This window comes from Phaenicophaeus curvirostris, chromosome 1, assembly GCF_032191515.1.
Source record: "Phaenicophaeus curvirostris isolate KB17595 chromosome 1, BPBGC_Pcur_1.0, whole genome shotgun sequence".
NCBI lineage: Eukaryota > Metazoa > Chordata > Aves > Cuculiformes > Cuculidae > Phaenicophaeus > Phaenicophaeus curvirostris.
The window spans coordinates 194,058,424-194,075,251 of NC_091392.1; the positions used below are offsets into that span (position 1 = coordinate 194,058,424).

Sequence of the window (16,828 nt, forward strand, 5' to 3'; positions counted from 1 at the left end):
CTTTGCCTACAGAAGAGTTAAATCGGTGCTGGGTAAACAGAGCCAGGGAGGGATAAATGCTCTTTTTTGACCCCAAAGTGGGGTGAGCCCTAGAAGATGTCTGCCTTGTGTGTTTTGTCCTTTTCCTTCCAGCTGGCAAAGAGGCTGAGAGGTGACCAGGGTGGGAACTGGTCTCCTCAACCTGCAGTACCCTCAGTCTCTCCACCCAGGAGTTCTTTAACCTTATCCAGACATCACAGAGATGAGGTTGGATGAATGCAGAGTTGGGAAGTTTCTGCATGAGGGCTGACAGCATTTTCCAGCTTGCCTTTCACTCCATCCCAGCTGTTCCCCAACCCAACTGTGTGGGGAGAGTAGCGCAGGCTCCCTGCCTGATCTCCAGGCGCTGCCGGGGAGCCCTGCTGCCTCTTTTTGCCTTCCAGTCACGCAGGTACTGCAGTCAGGCCAGAGAAAGGGAGCTTGTTTTTGGAGCCCCAGGGGAGCAGCACTTGTATAAGCATGGTCTGAGTGCTGGCAGGCTGGGGGCCAGGGCAGCTGGAAGGCAGCAGCCGCCTTCGCCTTCTGCAGTCTCTTCTTACAGGGATCAACCTCCCTTTCTGGGGTGTCCCAGACAGAGGAGAGGGGGTCCACGCTGCTCTTGGGACAAGAGCAGAGCATGGGGCTGTACAGTTGGAGAGATGCAGGCAGACACTGCCGGAGGTTATCTGAGTGAGGGTAGTGCGCTGTCTCTGCTTTGGTCCACTCTAGCCATTCTGTTCACTCTGAATCCTACTGATTACTGTAGAAATGCCCTGCCACTAACTGGCAGTCCTTTTAGCAGAGGGGCTTGAGGATGTGTTTAGGGTGGAGGCTAGAATCAAGGATTAGGGGGGGAATGTAGACACACACACACTCCCACAGCATCCCCTCAGGTACCACACTGAGATATTTCCCTCAGACTCTAGTTAAGCATCTTTTGACTTTATTTTCACTGGATTTGGCAGCAGCTGAGCAAGTGCCACTGCTCCTGACAGCGCCTCGTGTTGCTGCCACCCCCCTCCCTACCTCCTCTTGCTGCCTTAGGGTCATGCTGCCCAAGGATGGCTTTGCCACCCATGGGGGCTGTGTCCTCATGCCCACGCCGGCAGTTCAGTCCTGGGGATTGGCACTGCACGGCCGCCGAAACTCCTGCCCGTGCTCATGGATCCATTTATTTGCCACTGGAAGGGACAAGGACAAGGGCCCTGTCTGCCTCTGTCCCCCATGCGCCCCTCTCTGACCCTGCTCTGACTTCAGTGACGTGTTTTCCTCTACTATTCAGGAATTCTTCTAGGTTCCCAGCCCCACCACCAGTGGAGCTGCCCTTCCAATCCCACGTCACTCTGTGGTGACATCCAGCACCATCTCTCACCCCACTTGTCCCCGGCTAGGACAGGGCAGCCGGCGTGCAGGGTGTCCCCGTCACCATCCCCGTTCCTCCGCAGGTTCCACCAGAAAAGAGCTGCATTCTGAAGAGCAGAGAGGAGTTTGGCACCCCTAAAGCAGAGCTAGGAGCCCTGGAGTTTCACCCCCCAAAACAGGCAGAGGCCCAAGGGTTAGGGTTTGGAAACCCTAAAACAGAGCCAGGAACCCCAGAATTGTGGTTTGGCACCCCAAGATAGAGCTGGGAGCCCTGGAGTTGGGTTTGGCACCTCAAATTAGAGCCCAAGATTGGATTTTGGCACCCCAAGACAAAGCGGTGAGCCCGGGAATTGGGTTTGGCACCTCAAATTCGAGCCCAAGATTGGACTTTGGCACCCCAAAACACAAACAGAAGCCTCAGGGTTAAGATTTGGCACCCCAAAACAGAGTCTGCAGCTCTAGAGTTGGGGTTTGGAACGCCAAAATAGAGCTGGAAGCCGCAGGATCGGGGTTTGGCACTCCTCAAAGGGAGCCAGGAGCCCCAGGCTGCATGTTTGGCATCCCAGAACAAATCAGGGATCCCTGGGGTTGGGGTTTGATGGCTGTACGGTCTTGGCCACAACGCCCTGTGGGAGATGCGACACAAGAGAGCAGCGTCTGCTCTTCCCTGCCCCCAGGAGGGCTCGTGCGGGTCCCCCTCACCTTAACCACTGGCACACTGACGTTAGCGTAGATGAAGGCAGTCGAGCCGCCGGCTTCCACCGCACTCAGCTGGAAAAGGAGCAGAAAATATGAGCCATGGCCTTCCTCTCCCCATGTGATACGGCTGCTCCACGTGGGGAAACCAAGGCACAAAACCTCCCTCGGTCCCCAACCACATTTCCTTAGCTACAGCATGGCACGAGCTCTTAAATACTCTGCAGACGTTGCCACTTAACACCCCACCCCAGTCTGATTTAGGGCTGCCCTCACCCACCTCAAACCCTGTTCACTCTGACCCATACAGACAAGCAAGCGCAGGCGTCTGCAGGGCTGGATTGAGCCTGGACTCACATAGATCATGACTGTGGCGATCCTGTTGCCCGACTTCATTCTGTAAAGGGGGCTCTTCCTGGACTGCCCCAAAGAGTGAGGAGGTGGGCACAGTCAGTCCCATGGGGATGCTCAGTCCCGTTCTGATGTGGCTTGGCCTGGAGGCACCTCACATCATAACAGCACCAAGCTCCATCCAGGGAAATCCCTCCCTCTCCCTTTTTTAACCTGCCCTCCTCATTCCCTCCCCTCTTTCCTCCCTCCCTTCCTTCCCAGGAACATCCCAGGCACCAACCCCAGGGATCACCATCCCAGGACTGCCCCCACCCTCCCCTTCCCCCGTGACCATCCCAAGTCCACCTCCAGGAACAGCTGAGGGCATATCCCAGAGACCACCTCCAGGAACATTCCAGGATCTCCATGGGGAGTACTCTAGGGCCCACCTTTAAGAACACCCTGGGGACCACTCTGGAGACCACTTTCAGGAACATCTGAGGGACTACTCCAGAGACCACCCCAAGGACCATCTCAAGAGCACCACAGAAGCCACCCTGGCCACCGCCCCATGGACCACCCAAGCAGCTCCCTGACCGTGGCGTGGTCGAAGTGCGGCTCGTAGTGGCCTCCCAACCCGTAGTTGACCACCTGCAGGTACTCCGCGTAGGGTGGCCGCAAGTCCAGGCCAGTGACCGCAGCGATGCGCTGCTCCAATGCCTGCACCACCGGGTCAGCGGTGTCCTTCAGCCAGGCACTGCGGGAGCACCCCACCTTCAGCCACGCAAATTCACGTGTGGCTGGGCTTAACCTTCGCAGCACTGCTGAGTGTGAAGGACCCAGGCCTCCCCAGCACAGCTTCACTGCCACCTTGGTGGTGGCAATGGGGCCATCGTGGTCCCACTGGCTGGAGGACAAAGGAGGGGTGGATACTACCTCTTGCTTATCCGGTACTCGGCTTTCTGCTGCTTCTCCCCAGAGGCAACCACGGACCTCTGCAGCTGCAGGACACACAGTCAGGGGGATGTTCATAGAATCATAGAATCATCAGGTTGGAAAATACCCACCAGATCATCAAGTCCAACCATTCCCATCAATCTCTAAACCATGCCCCTCAGCACCTCATCCACCCGTGCCTTAAACACCTCCAGGGAAGGTGACTCAACCACCTACCTGGGCAGCCTGTTCCAGTGCCCAATGACCCTTTCTGTGAAATATTTTTTTCCTAATGTTCAGTCTAAACCTCCCCTGGTGGAGCTTGAGGCCATTCCCTCTCACCCTGTTCCCTGTCACTTAGGAGAAGAGGCCAGCACCCTCCTCTCCACAACCTCCTTTCAGGTAGTTATAGAGAGCAATGAGGTCTCCCCTCAGCCTCCTCTTCTCCAGGCTAAACAACCCCAGCTCTCTCAGCCGCTCCTCATAAGGCCTGTTCTCCAGCCCCTTCACCAGCTTTGTTGCTCTTCTCTGGACTCGTTCCAGAGCTTCAACATCCTTCTTGTGGTGAGGGGCCCAGAACTGAACACAGGATTCGAGGAGCGGTCTCACCAGTGCCGAGTACAGAGGGAGAATAACCTCCCTGGACCTGCTGGTCACGCTGTTTCTGATACAAGCCAAGATGCCATTGGTCTTCTTGGCCACCTGGGCACACTGTTGCATATGAGAACCCACACGCCAAGCAGGGAACCCGGCTGACGTTGAAATTGTTGGGTTTATACGAACTAGTTGCCAAACATCCCCACCCCAGGTGTTCCACTGGGGTGATGGAAGCAGTTGGATTGAATGCCCTTGAGTGTCCCCAAGTCAAGCCTGCCTGGGTTTAGATGCATGGAACTTATTTCTTCCCAAAATCTACTGGGGATTCAGATGGAGCTAAGCTGGACCACCAGCTCTTGGAGTACCCTCTCCCAAGACCGGGACAGCCCTGGGGATGGCTCACCCAGGGCCCTGCCAACCCCTTGATGGTCTCAGCTTCAGCATCGCTGATGAAATCATGGTACAAAGCCACGTAAGGTTGGATCTGGACCATCTCCTTCTTGGCAGGCTGGAGAAGGAGGTACGGGCTGCCGTTTGTCTCATAGGAGCAGCTGAGGTGTGGGAGATGCTCTGGGGCTGGCTGGAGAGAGAGACAACGAAGGAAGGTGTGAGAGGGGGGACAGTGCTGGGGTGGGGGCCACAGCACCCCTCCTGCCAGTTCCACCTGATCCCCTGGGCGCTGGCACAGCTCCTCGTAGGCATCACGGCTCTGCAGGCGGGTGCTGTTGGGGCGTTGCAGAGGTACGGCCCTCGCCACCGTCCCTGTCTCCAGCAGCTTCTTGTACTTGGCTACGTTCCTTGCCACCCTTCGATTACTGGGGTCTGCCAGAGGAGTGGTGTCACTCAAAAGGCTATTGTCTCTATCACCCCCACTTCCCTCAGCACCAGTCACTGGAGAACTTCCCCACATGGGGGCAAGAAATGGGGTGAAGAAGGCTGGTGTGGTGCAGAGGTGATGGGCATATCCCAAATCCTCTCCCTACCTCCTGCTGCATCCAAGGTTGCCTCACGTACCGTACTGGAGAAACTCCTTGGAGAGGCTCAAGGCATGGGAGACATTTCCAGCCTAGAGGGGGTGAGCAGAGAGCAAGTGAGCACAGTTCAGCTCTGCTGGGCACCACAGGAATGAGGATGGGACTCGCACCCATACCATGAAGTAGGAGAAGGCGAGATGGTCCAGAGCATCCTCCAGGCTGCTGCGGTCCTCAGGGTTCCAGCTGCCATAGGAGAGGCGGAAGAGGCTGACAGCCTCCTCCAGCCATGCGATGGAGTGGTAGTAGTCACCTGTGTCGTAGGCCACCTGCAATGCAGTGCACCGCCTGGACCCGCAATCCGCCCCCTTCCAATGCCATCCTACCCCCACCACCATTTTCATCCCAGTCCCCATTTACTCTCACCCTGTCCCTATCTTGTCTCATCTTGCCCTGTCCCACCCCATCCTATCCCATCCCTATGCCATGTCAACCCATCCCATCACAATTCCCACTAGTCCTGTCTCATCACATCCACTTGCTTTCCTATTCCCATCCTTCTCCCCATTCCCTCCCATGCCATCCCCATCTTGTTCCATTCCTTCCTTCCCTGTCCTGTCTCCATCCATCCTGCTGCATTCCCATCCCCATCTCCACCTGCACACCCACCTCCATCCCATGCTGTCCCATCGCACGCTCTAACACTCTGTCTCTGCTCTGCAGTGACACCCTGAGGACTTTACCCTGAACAAAAACCTCTATCAAAACACCCAAATCCTCTCCCAGGGATTTACAGACCAACTTTTACCCTAGGAAGGAGGAAACTCCATCTGCCCTGGGCCACCAGCTCAGCTCTTCCCTCCCACGGGGCCACAAAGCAGCAAGCCTGGTTATCTGGGCGAGAGCTGAGAGGCGATGGCAGGCGGGTGGATGCCTGTGAACTGAGTCAGAGGGCCCCCTCCACATCCATGGGAGAAGAAAATCCAATGCCTGTCCCTATGGAAGCAGCATCCTGGGCTGGAAAAGCTTTATGGAGAGCAGATGAGGTTCACCCTCACCTTGCCCACATGGAAGCAGTCATCGGCAGAGAGGGAGACGCGCCGTCCAGGGCTGTAGAGGGGTGGGCAGCTGGTGCCAGCTCGCTGGAAGATGCCGTTGGCCATGCCCTTGACGCTGAGCCCATAGACGTCCTGCAGCCGCATCAGTGCCTGGGCAGCCCCATCCAGGTCCTCCGTTCCAGGTAGCTCGTGCTCCACCTCCTTGAAGCCAGCATGGAATGCTGAGAGGAGGTAATGGGGTGCACGCATGGGGATTAATGAGCTTTTGGAGTGTAATCAGCCTTATCCATCCCCAGGGATCCCACATGCTGGTCCTCCACCCATTCTCCTGCTCTTCCACCTGTTCTCCTACTCCTCTACCCATTCCTTTGTTCATTCTTCCATTCCCCTGCTCCTTCTCTCACTCCCTTGCTTCTCCGCCCATTCTCCTGCTCCTTCATCCATTCTCCTGCATCTCCATCCATTCCCCTGCTCCTCCAACAGGTCCCCATCACCTCCTGCCTCTGTCCAGGTGACACAGGACATGCAGTTGAGCAGCCCCCTGCCCTTTCCTGGGTACCCTGGGTGTTCTCAGAGGCTTCATCGCTGTAGACAATGTTGGGCCAGTCAGAGTGGAGACGCTTGATGAGGCTGAAGGCCAGCAAGGGGTTGTCCACCGAGGCCTCAGGGTCCTGGTGCAGTGCCCATACCTTCTCATAAAACCTACAAAACAGACACTTTGAGTGATGCTCCCAGGTGGTGGCACCCCTGGTGTGGGGTCTGGGATCTGAGCCTCCCCATAGTTGAGCAGCCTTGGCCCAGCATCCAGTTTTTGGCCAAGCCAGAGGTGGGGAAATCCCATCAGGGTTGGTAGGACCCCCATCCTTGGTGAGTATGTGGCGATGCCGCGTGCCTTTGGGGATGCTGTGACCCACATCCCCAGTCCCCAGCCCAGGGGACTGTCTGGCTCCTGGGACATGGCTGGGGGCAAAGGGCAGTATCCTGGCTGTGCTCCACATAGAATCATAGAATCACCAGGTTGGAAAAGACCTATGGGATCATTGAGTCCAACCATTCCCATCAATCTCTAAACCATGCCCCTCAGCACCTCATCCACCCGTCCCTTAAACACCTCCAGGGAAGGTGACTCAACCACCTCCTTGGGCAGCCTGTTCCAGTGCCCAATGACCCTTTCTGTCAAGAATTTTTTCCTAATGTCCAGCCTAAACCTCCCCAGCGGAGCTTGAGGCCATTCCCTCTTGTCCTGTCCCCTGTCACTTGGGAGAAGAGGCCAGCACCCTCCTCTCTACAACCTCCTTTCAGGTAGTTGTAGAGAGCAATGAGGTCTCCCCTCAGCCTCCTCTTCTCCAGGTTAAACAACCCCAGCTCTCTCAGCCGCTCCTCATAAGGCCTGTTCTCCAGCCCCTTCACCAGCTTCGTTGCTCTTCTCTGGACTCGCTCCAGAGCCTCAACATCCTTCTTGTGGTGAGAGGCCCAGAACTGAACACAGGATTCAAGGAGCCACCCACGATGCCCCAAGCTCCTATTAAGAGGAATCCCCAAAAAATGAGTGCTGGGAGGGGGTGGGGGGCCGAGTTAATGCCCCTGCCTGTCACCCACCCATGGGATGCGGAGGGAAGAGCTGCTCCCCGCGCTGTGTGGCAGCACCCACGCGGGATGGTGATGGCGCGAGGGGGTCCGGTACCTGGCGAGGCGGCGCAGGCGGGCGCTCTCCTCCCGCAGATAGGCTCGCAGCTGGCGGAGCAGGTGGCCCTCGGAGCCCAGCGCCCTCCGCACGCTCAGCATCGACGTGTAGGTCTCGGCCGGGGCGGGGGGCGGCAGCAGCACCAGCAGTGCCCCCAGCCCCAGTGCCCCCAGTCCCAGTGGCCCCAGTGCTCCCAGTACCCTCAGCACCTCCAGCTCCAGTGCCCCCAGTGACTTCAGCACTCCCAGTTCCAGTGCTCCCAGTGCCCTCAGTGCCCCCAATTATCCCAGCACTCCCAATCCCAGTGCTCCCAGAACTCCCAGTGACTTCAGCACTCCCAGTGCACCCAGTTATCCCAGCACTCCCAGTCCCAGTGCCCCCAGTGACTTCAGTACTTCCAATCCCAGTGCTCCCAGAGCTCCCAGTGCCCCTAGAGCTCCCAATGCCCCCAGTGACTTCAGCACTCCCAGTGCCTCCAGTTATCCCAGCACTCCCAATGCCCCCAGAGACTTCAGCACTCCTAGTGCCCCCAGTGACCTCAGCACTCCCCGTCCCAGCGCCTCCGGTGCTCCCAGTGCTCCCAGTGCTCCCAGTGCTCCCAGTCCCCGCTGCAGCCGCCGCCGGCGGGACTGGGCGGGGAGGAGGGGCGGGGAAGCGCCGCCTTGGATGAAGGGATCGGGGCGGGGGTTGGGGATGGGGGAGCCCCGGGTCCGCCACGCTGGCTCTGGGCTGGGAGCGGTGCTGCTGCTCCCTTCCTGCCTGTCCCCATCCTGCTTGTCCCTGTCCCTAATTCCGTGCTGTCGCCCTCCTGCCTTGGACTCATCCTGTTTGCCCCCCCTCTTCCCAGCCCCGAGCCCCATCTTCCGTGTCCCCCTCCTGCTCATCCCCATCCTGCCCCATCCCCTCTCTGTCCTGTCATAATTCCACGCTGTCCATCCCCCTCCTATCCTGTTCCCACCCTGTCCTGTCCCCATTCCATTCTGTCCCAGCGGGGCAGTGGGTCGGGGATCTCCTTCTGGGTTTCCACCAATGCTGTGGATGCTTTCTCACCCTGGAAAAACCCCTCTTTTTGCAGAAAACTCCATCAGAGTGGGCACGCAGGGCACGTGACAGCCCAAAATACACCCCTAGTCAAGAAAATCCAACCCCCCGGAGCCTCCTGGGAAAAACAGATCAGAGTCCAATGGCATGAGGTTTAACAAGGCCAAATGCCGGGTCCTGCACTTGGGGCACAACAACCCTGTGCAGTGCTACAGACTGGGAGAAGTCTGTCTAGAAAGCTGCCTGGAGGAGAGGGACCTGGGGGTGTTGGTTGACAGCGACTGAACATGAGCCAGCAGTGTGCCCAGGTGGCCAAGAAGGCCAATGGCATCTTGGCTTGTATCAGAAACAGCGTGACCAGCAGGTCCAGGGAGGTTATTCTCCCTCTGTACTCGGCACTGGTGAGACCGCTCCTCGAATACTGTGTTCAGTCCTGGGCCCCTCACCACAAGAAGGATGTTGAGGCTCTGGAGCGAGTCCAGAGAAGAGCAACAAAGCTGGTGAAGGGGCTGGAGAACAGGCCTTATGAGGAGTGGCTGAGAGAGCTGGGGTTGTTTAGCCTGGAGAAGAGGAGGCTGAGGGGAGACCTCATTGCTCTCTACAACTACCTGAAAGGAGGTTGTAGAGAGGAGGGTGCTGGCCTCTTCTTCCAAGTGACAGGGGACAGGACAAGAGGGAATGGCCTCAAGCTCCACCAGGGGAGGTTTAGACTGAACATTAGGAAAAAAATATTTCACAGAAAGGGTCATTAGGCACTGGAACAGGCTGCCCAGGTAGATGGTTGATTCACCTTCCCTGGAGGTGTTTAAGGCACGGGTGGATGAGGTGCTGAGGGGCGTGGTTTAGAGATTGATGGGAATGGTTGGACTTGATGATCTGGTGGGTCTTTTCCAACCTGATGATTCTATGATTCTATGAACATCCCCCTGACCGTGTGTCCTCCAGCTGCAGAGGTCCGTGGTTGCCTCTGGGGAGAAGCAGCAGAAAGCCGAGTACCGGATAAGCAAGAGGTAGTATCCACCCCTCCTTTGTCCTCCAGCCAGTGGGACCACGATGGCCCCATTGCCACCACCAAGGTGGCAGTGAAGCTGTGCTGGGGAGGCCTGGGTCCTTCACACTCAGCAGTGCTGCGAAGGTTAAGCCCAGCCACATGTGAATTTGCGTGGCTGAAGGTGGGGTGCTCCCGCAGTGCCTGGCTGAAGGACACCGCTGACCCGGTGGTGCAGGCGTTGGAGCAGCGCATCGCTGCGGTCACTGGCCTGGACTTGCGGCCACCCTACGCGGAGTACCTGCAGGTGGTCAACTACGGGTTGGGAGGCCACTACGAGCCGCACTTCGACCACGCCACGGTCAGGGAGCTGCTTGGGTGGTCCATGGGGCGGTGGCCAGGGTGGCTTCTGTGGTGCTCTTGAGATGGTCCTTGGGGTGGTCTCTGGAGTAGTCCCTCAGATGTTCCTGAAAGTGGTCTCCAGAGTGGTCCCCAGGGTGTTCTTAAAGGTGGGCCCTAGAGTACTCCCCATGGAGATCCTGGAATGTTCCTGGAGGTGGTCTCTGGGATATGCCCTCAGCTGTTCCTGGAGGTGGACTTGGGATGGTCACAGGGGAAGGGGAGGGTGGGGGCAGTCCTGGGATGGTGATCCCTGGGGTTGGTGCCTGGGATGTTCCTGGGAAGGAAGGGAGGGAGGAAAGAGGGGAGGGAATGAGGAGGGCAGGTTAAAAAAGGGAGAGGGAGGGATTTCCCTGGATGGAGCTTGGTGCTGTTATGATGTGAGGTGCCTCCAGGCCAAGCCACATCAGAACGGGACTGAGCATCCCCATGGGACTGACTGTGCCCACCTCCTCACTCTTTGGGGCAGTCCAGGAAGAGCCCCCTTTACAGAATGAAGTCGGGCAACAGGATCGCCACAGTCATGATCTATGTGAGTCCAGGCTCAATCCAGCCCTGCAGACGCCTGCGCTTGCTTGTCTGTATGGGTCAGAGTGAACAGGGTTTGAGGTGGGTGAGGGCAGCCCTAAATCAGACTGGGGTGGGGTGTTAAGTGGCAACGTCTGCAGAGTATTTAAGAGCTCGTGCCATGCTGTAGCTAAGGAAATGTGGTTGGGGACCGAGGGAGGTTTTGTGCCTTGGTTTCCCCACGTGGAGCAGCCGTATCACACGGGGAGAGGAAGGCCATGGCTCATATTTTCTGCTCCTTTTCCAGCTGAGTGCGGTGGAAGCCGGCGGCTCGACTGCCTTCATCTACGCTAACGTCAGTGTGCCAGTGGTTAAGGTGAGGGGGACCCGCACGAGCCCTCCTGGGGGCAGGGAAGAGCAGACGCTGCTCTCTTGTGTCGCATCTCCCACAGGGCGTTGTGGCCAAGACCGTACAGCCATCAAACCCCAACCCCAGGGATCCCTGGTTTGTTCTGGGATGCCAAACATGCAGCCTGGGGCTCCTGGCTCCCTTTGAGGAGTGCCAAACCCCGATCCTGCGGCTTCCAGCTCTATTTTGGCGTTCCAAACCCCAACTCTAGAGCTGCAGACTCTGTTTTGGGGTGCCAAATCTTAACCCTGAGGCTTCTGTTTGTGTTTTGGGGTGCCAAAGTCCAATCTTGGGCTCGAATTTGAGGTGCCAAACCCAATTCCCGGGCTCACCGCTTTGTCTTGGGGTGCCAAAATCCAATCTTGGGCTCTAATTTGAGGTGCCAAACCCAACTCCAGGGCTCCCAGCTCTATCTTGGGGTGCCAAACCACAATTCTGGGGTTCCTGGCTCTGTTTTAGGGTTTCCAAACCCTAACCCTTGGGCCTCTGCCTGTTTTGGGGGGTGAAACTCCAGGGCTCCTAGCTCTGCTTTAGGGGTGCCAAACTCCTCTCTGCTCTTCAGAATGCAGCTCTTTTCTGGTGGAACCTGCGGAGGAACGGGGATGGTGACGGGGACACCCTGCACGCCGGCTGCCCTGTCCTAGCCGGGGACAAGTAGGGTGAGAGATGGTGCTGGATGTCACCACAGAGTGACGTGGGATTGGAAGGGCAGCTCCGCTGGTGGTGGGGCTGGGAACCTAGAAGAATTCCTGAATAGTAGAGGAAAACACATCACTGAAGTCAGAGCAGGGTCAGAGAGGGGCGCATGGGGGACAGAGGCAGACAGGGCCCTTGTCCTTGTCCCTTCCAGTGGCAAATAAATGGATCCATGAGCACGGGCAGGAGTTTCGGCGGCCGTGCAGTGCCAATCCCCAGGACTGAACTGCCGGCGTGGGCATGAGGACACAGCCCCCATGGGTGGCAAAGCCATCCTTGGGCAGCATGACCCTAAGGCAGCAAGAGGAGGTAGGGAGGGGGGTGGCAGCAACACGAGGCGCTGTCAGGAGCAGTGGCACTTGCTCAGCTGCTGCCAAATCCAGTGAAAATAAAGTCAAAAGATGCTTAACTGGAGTCTGAGGGAAATACCTCAGTGTGGTACCTGAGGGGATGCTGTGGGAGTGTGTGTGTGTCTACATTCCCCCCCTAATCCTTGATTCTAGCCTCCACCCTAAACACATCCTCAAGCCCCTCTGCTAAAAGGACTGCCAGTTAGTGGCAGGGCATTTCTACAGTAATCAGTAGGATTCCCAGGCTGCCCAGGTAGGTGGTTGAGTCACCCTCCCTGGAGGTGTTTAAGGCACGGGTGGATGAGGTGCTAAGGGGCATGGTTTAGTGTTTGATAGGAATGGTTGGACTCGATGATCCGGTGGGTCTTTTCCAACCTGGTTATTCTATGATTCTATGAATTCCCAAAGGAAAAGCCAAGAGAAGTTGAGTTTCTCCCAGGGTGGCTACAGCCATGCTGAGGGACCAGCCTCGTCCTGCGCCACAGCCGCGTGATGGGTGCAAGGGCATAATGGCTGTAGGAGCATGATGTGTGCAGGACTTGGGGTGGGCACTGATCTGAGATCCTCCACTCCAGGGTCTGGGTACCATGTTTCAATGTGCCCCAAGTTCCTGCCACCCAACCATGTCCCATGTCCCCATCACTCAACCAGAACCCACGTTCCCATCGCTCAGACATGTCCCAATCATTCCATGTCACATGTCCACATTGCTCAGCCACGTCCCATGTCCCACTCATGCCGTATTGCATGTCCCCATCGCTCGGACATCTGTCCTCACCATTCTGTGTCATATGTCCCCATCACTCAATCATGTCTCATGTTGTCATCATTCCATGTTACACATTCCTATCTCACAGCCATGTCCCACGTCCCATTGCCCTGCTGTCTCATGTCCCTGTCACTCAGTCATCCCATAACCCCATCATTATGTTGCATGTCCTCATCACTTCACTGTGTGCCATGTCCCCACCACTGTGTCCCACATCCCAATCACTCAGCCCCTTCCCCACCAGTTACCCCAAGAAGCCGGACAACCCCCCTGCCCCAAATTCTAGTGCTTTCTTCACCCGCCTCACTGTCCTCCAGGTCCCCGCTGCAGCTGCTGGAGCAGACCAAGCCTCATGAAACCCCATCTAGCAGCTCCCTCTGCTGCCAAACCCCATCTCCCCAGGGCCAAACCCCATAAATACAACCCCAGGAAACACCAGCTCCCCACACCATGCCCATCCTGCTCCTGGCCCCCGACACCCCCCAAGGATCCCCTGGTGATGCCAACCTCACCAGCACCCATCCTTGTGCCCAATGGACTGGCCGCTGCTGCTTTGCCCATGAGATATTTTGGCTGTCCCCGGCACTGCCAGTAAGATGGGGATACTGGGACCAATATCCACCCTGCCCTGTATCCCCATGTGCATCTCTGCTTCTCTTCCAGGTGCTATGTGCCCAAAACGTAGTGGTAGGATGGAGCAGGAGGCGACAATGCTTGAGGTCATCCCACATCCTACCCTTGGAGGGTCGTCTCTCTTGGGATTTTCCCAAAACTGATTGGACTTCACCTGTTTTAAAAGGATTTTATTTGACAGCAGCATGGGGATGTGAGGTCATTGACACTATGGGCATGCCACAACCCCCATAGAGCAGAATAAAAAGGCCCTGAGATTTGAGTGCTTTATCCCATGAGAATATGGGGTGAAACTCAGCCTGAACTAGGAATGTGAAGAAAAAGAGATTAAAAAATGATTAAAAAAGGAAATTCTCTCTCTGTCACATGGAGAAGAGACAGGAATCACTGATATTTTGAAATAAACAGCCATTTTTTTGGTTATTCTTCCCCCGGGGACCAGCTGCTATCACACCTGCTTTTATTCTGCTACCAGGTAAAAAAGTGCTGAATTTTTGGTGAAGCAGCAGTATTTCAGATGCCACACCAGCATCGCCCCAGACAACCCACAGCAGATCCTCCAGGTAGCTATCTGATGGGTGATTAAAAAGCCAAGCGTTAATAAAAGCTACGTGATGATGTTCCTCCTGTACATCCAAAACATCCCAGTGACGTCCCGGTGGCGCCATGCCTGCTGGCTCCAGCCACCGGCGGTCGGGAGTGACCATCCCCCTAAAATGGGTCCATTTTAGAAGCCTTCGGGTTGTCCTCACCACGGTCGGAGGTTTTCAGGGTGAAGAGGCAGAAAGCGATTTCATCACAGGTGCTGGTGGTGCCGCATTCAAACAAGCAGCCAAAAATGCTATCGGGGCAGACGGCCAGGTCGGAGTAACCGGCTGGCCCAGGGCGCAGCACCCAGGGGTGTCTCCACCCTGCCACATCCAGTGGCGATGGGTTTAGATAGATGCCCAAATCCCGCCGGCGGTGCCGGTCAGTGGGGTGGGAGTAGAGTAACCACGTCTCTGCGTTCCCCGTGCTGCCTGGTGGGGCGAAACTCACCACGCTGCCCTGGCAACCCTGCGGGGGCTCAGCCAGCACCTTGCTTTGTTCTGAGCGCTCGAACCCCAGCCCACGGTCAGTGCTGAACGCCTCAACCCGGCAACCTCGCAGCGCTCGGGCATTGCAGTAGAGCACGGGCTGACGGGCATCGCTCCCGTTGATCTCAGCGACCTGGCACTCGCCGGTCTGCTCGCCACCAACCAGCTCGCCCTTGTGCCAGCTACACCCGCTGTCATCGCTGTAGAAGACGAGGGCGTGCTGCCGGGTGTAGCAAGGCAGCGGCACAAGCCCACACAAGAACCTGTGCATGTAATAGGTGTACGCTGGCACGACCAGGCGCCCCGAATCCAGCTGCACCCCGTGGCCCGGCCCCACGGCAAAGGTGGCCCAACGGGACAGGTCGGTGCCAATGGCTTCATCCGTCACGTCCCGTAGTGGCGACCAGCTGTGGCTGTTGTCGGTGCTGGTGGTGAAACAGAGGCGAGCAGCGCTGCAGCCCCTCCAGATCTGGCAGCGCTCCGTCTTTCCTCGCTTAACACAGATGCAGAAGAGGAAGATGGTGCCACTTTTTGCATCGTAGAGGGGACAGGGGTTCATGGTGCGGTGGTCAGGCAGCACCAATGCTGACAGCTCCTCCATTGGGCCCCACTGCCAAAGAGGAGGAAAACCAGGCTCAGCCGCAGGATGCAGCAGTGCTGCTGCACCCTGAAACTGCCCAGCATCACTCTTGGGGATGAGCCTGCAGTGATGGTGGTTGCAGCTTGTTCCTACAGCCCAGGTTAGTTTTTTTACCTCAACAGAGGAGCCACGACAGCAGCCGCGGCGCAGCACCAGATACTTGGCGTCCTCGTCCTTGGTTGAGGAGCGCTTCTCAGCGAAGGCCAGGAGGGTGGCAGTGGGGGGGACATAAAGCAAAGCCGGGATGCGGTAGGTGACCCCACCTGCCTGCTGAAACAGCGTCTCTTGCAGGAAGATGTGCGGGGAGCCTGGTGGAGGCGATGGCAGGCAGGGGCTTTCCCCACCATCTCCCTGCTGCTGGCAGGGTGGGAAAGTCAGATGAGAAAGGATTAAATGCTGGCAAAAGAGAAGGGTGACCCTCATGCTCCCCAGGGTGGAAGGATAGGGTTGGGAACTCACCTTGAGGCACGTGATGGGCTGGGACATGGTGGCCTCCTCCAGGTTCCTGCTGGGGCCTGAGCAGGGTGGAAGCTGGGCAGTGAGAGTGCAGCCCCTTAGTAGGGTTGCACCTCGATGCCCTGCCTGTCTTTGGTGTCCCCACGTCCCTCCATCCTGCTGCACCACCGGGGCTCCCCTCTGCCTACGCTCCTGTCTCTGCCACTGCCACCTCCCAGGCTGTCCCCGAGGGCTCTGCACCCCCAGGGCCCCCAAGCCCCCATCCCCTTCAGCACCCCTGGTGTCCCTGGGACAGAGCCCCTCTGCCCATGCACCCCCCAGGCCCTGATCCCCCCATGCACCCCCAATTCTCCCACCCAGATCACCCCTCCTGTCCTGTCCCCCCCACTTAGACGCTGGCCGATGACCCCTGTACCCCTGCCCAACTCCCTGCATGCCCCGAGCCCCCGTGCACTTGGTCTCCAGGCCTGGATACCCCTGTAGCTCCCCCTGCACCTCCCTTGCATCCCTCCGGCCTGACACCCAGAATACTTTGACCCTCATGCCACCTGTACATTCCCCTGCACCCCCCAGCTTGACTCCCCGCACCCACTGACCCCCCGTATCCCTCCTCGTGCTCAGCCCCACAACCTTCCCCCTGCACCCTTCCTGCACCCCCTGCCTTGACTCTCTCCATCCAGCAACCCCGTGTTTCCCCCGTGCCCATCCCCCCATAGCTCCCCCTGCACCCCTAACCTGCCTCCCTGCATGCACTGACCCCCATGTCCCTCCCCCCCTCATAAACCCCCTGCACTCCCAGCCCGACTCCCTGCATCCATCCATCCCCCCTGTATCCCCCCTTCCCCTACACCCCACATGTCTATCCCGTTCCATCCCAGGTCCCCCCGTTCCATCCCCGCTCCCCCAGTTCCATACCCCGTTCCCTCGTTCCATACCCAATCCCCTGGTTCCATACCCGGTTCCCCCGGTTTCATCCCGCTGCCCCGCTTCCATCCCGCTCCGCCCCTTCCCGCAGCTCCCGGCCCGGCCCCCGCGGGGCGGGGAAGCGGCTCAGCGGCCGCCCCGCTCCCGAGGAGCTGCAGGAGGCGGGTAATACTCGTTCTCCCCTTTTATTGCGAAAAAAAGGAGGCGCTTTTCCTCTAGAAAATGCCATTTGATGGACGCGTGGGGGTAGAGATGCCAAGAGGAAAGAGGCAGCCAGCAAGCAGGGAC

At 57.8% G+C, this 16,828-nt stretch overlaps 2 protein-coding genes across 8 annotated transcripts; both read right to left on the bottom strand.

The window, feature by feature from the left end:
- Nucleotides 1-950: 950 nt before the first annotated feature.
- P4HA3 (prolyl 4-hydroxylase subunit alpha 3) lies at nt 951-8,227 on the bottom strand. Of its 4 annotated transcripts, none has more exons than XM_069883349.1 (13): nt 7,653-8,227; nt 6,528-6,670; nt 5,969-6,189; nt 5,090-5,239; nt 4,954-5,005; nt 4,604-4,761; nt 4,343-4,519; nt 3,343-3,401; nt 3,004-3,163; nt 2,434-2,496; nt 2,083-2,151; nt 1,391-1,487; nt 951-1,199 (listed from the first exon to the last, which is right to left on the bottom strand). In XM_069883349.1, exons 1-13 carry the CDS (start codon nt 7,751-7,753, stop codon nt 1,129-1,131), a joined length of 1,521 nt encoding a protein of 506 aa, XP_069739450.1. In that variant the 5' UTR covers nt 7,754-8,227; the 3' UTR covers nt 951-1,128. The 4 variants fall into 4 exon arrangements, 3 of the variants coding, with proteins under 3 accessions (XP_069739450.1, XP_069739449.1, XP_069739452.1); XM_069883348.1 differs by having other exon boundaries at nt 3,343-3,407; nt 7,653-8,223; XR_011339713.1 differs by having other exon boundaries at nt 1,159-1,199; nt 2,434-2,491; nt 3,343-3,407; nt 7,653-8,224.
- Nucleotides 8,228-13,598: 5,371 nt separating this feature from the next.
- On the bottom strand, nt 13,599-16,735 carry NEU3 (neuraminidase 3). Of its 4 annotated transcripts, none has more exons than XM_069883309.1 (4): nt 16,572-16,735; nt 15,620-15,691; nt 15,275-15,517; nt 13,599-15,130 (listed from the first exon to the last, which is right to left on the bottom strand). In XM_069883309.1, the coding sequence occupies exons 2-4, from the start codon at nt 15,644-15,646 to the stop codon at nt 14,156-14,158; spliced, it is 1,245 nt and encodes a 414-aa protein (XP_069739410.1). In that variant the 5' UTR covers nt 15,647-15,691; nt 16,572-16,735; the 3' UTR covers nt 13,599-14,155. The 4 variants fall into 4 exon arrangements, with proteins under 4 accessions (XP_069739410.1, XP_069739409.1, XP_069739408.1 ...); XM_069883308.1 differs by having other exon boundaries at nt 15,275-15,514; nt 16,552-16,584; XM_069883307.1 differs by having other exon boundaries at nt 16,552-16,584.
- Between the last annotated feature and the right edge of the window lie 93 nt (nt 16,736-16,828).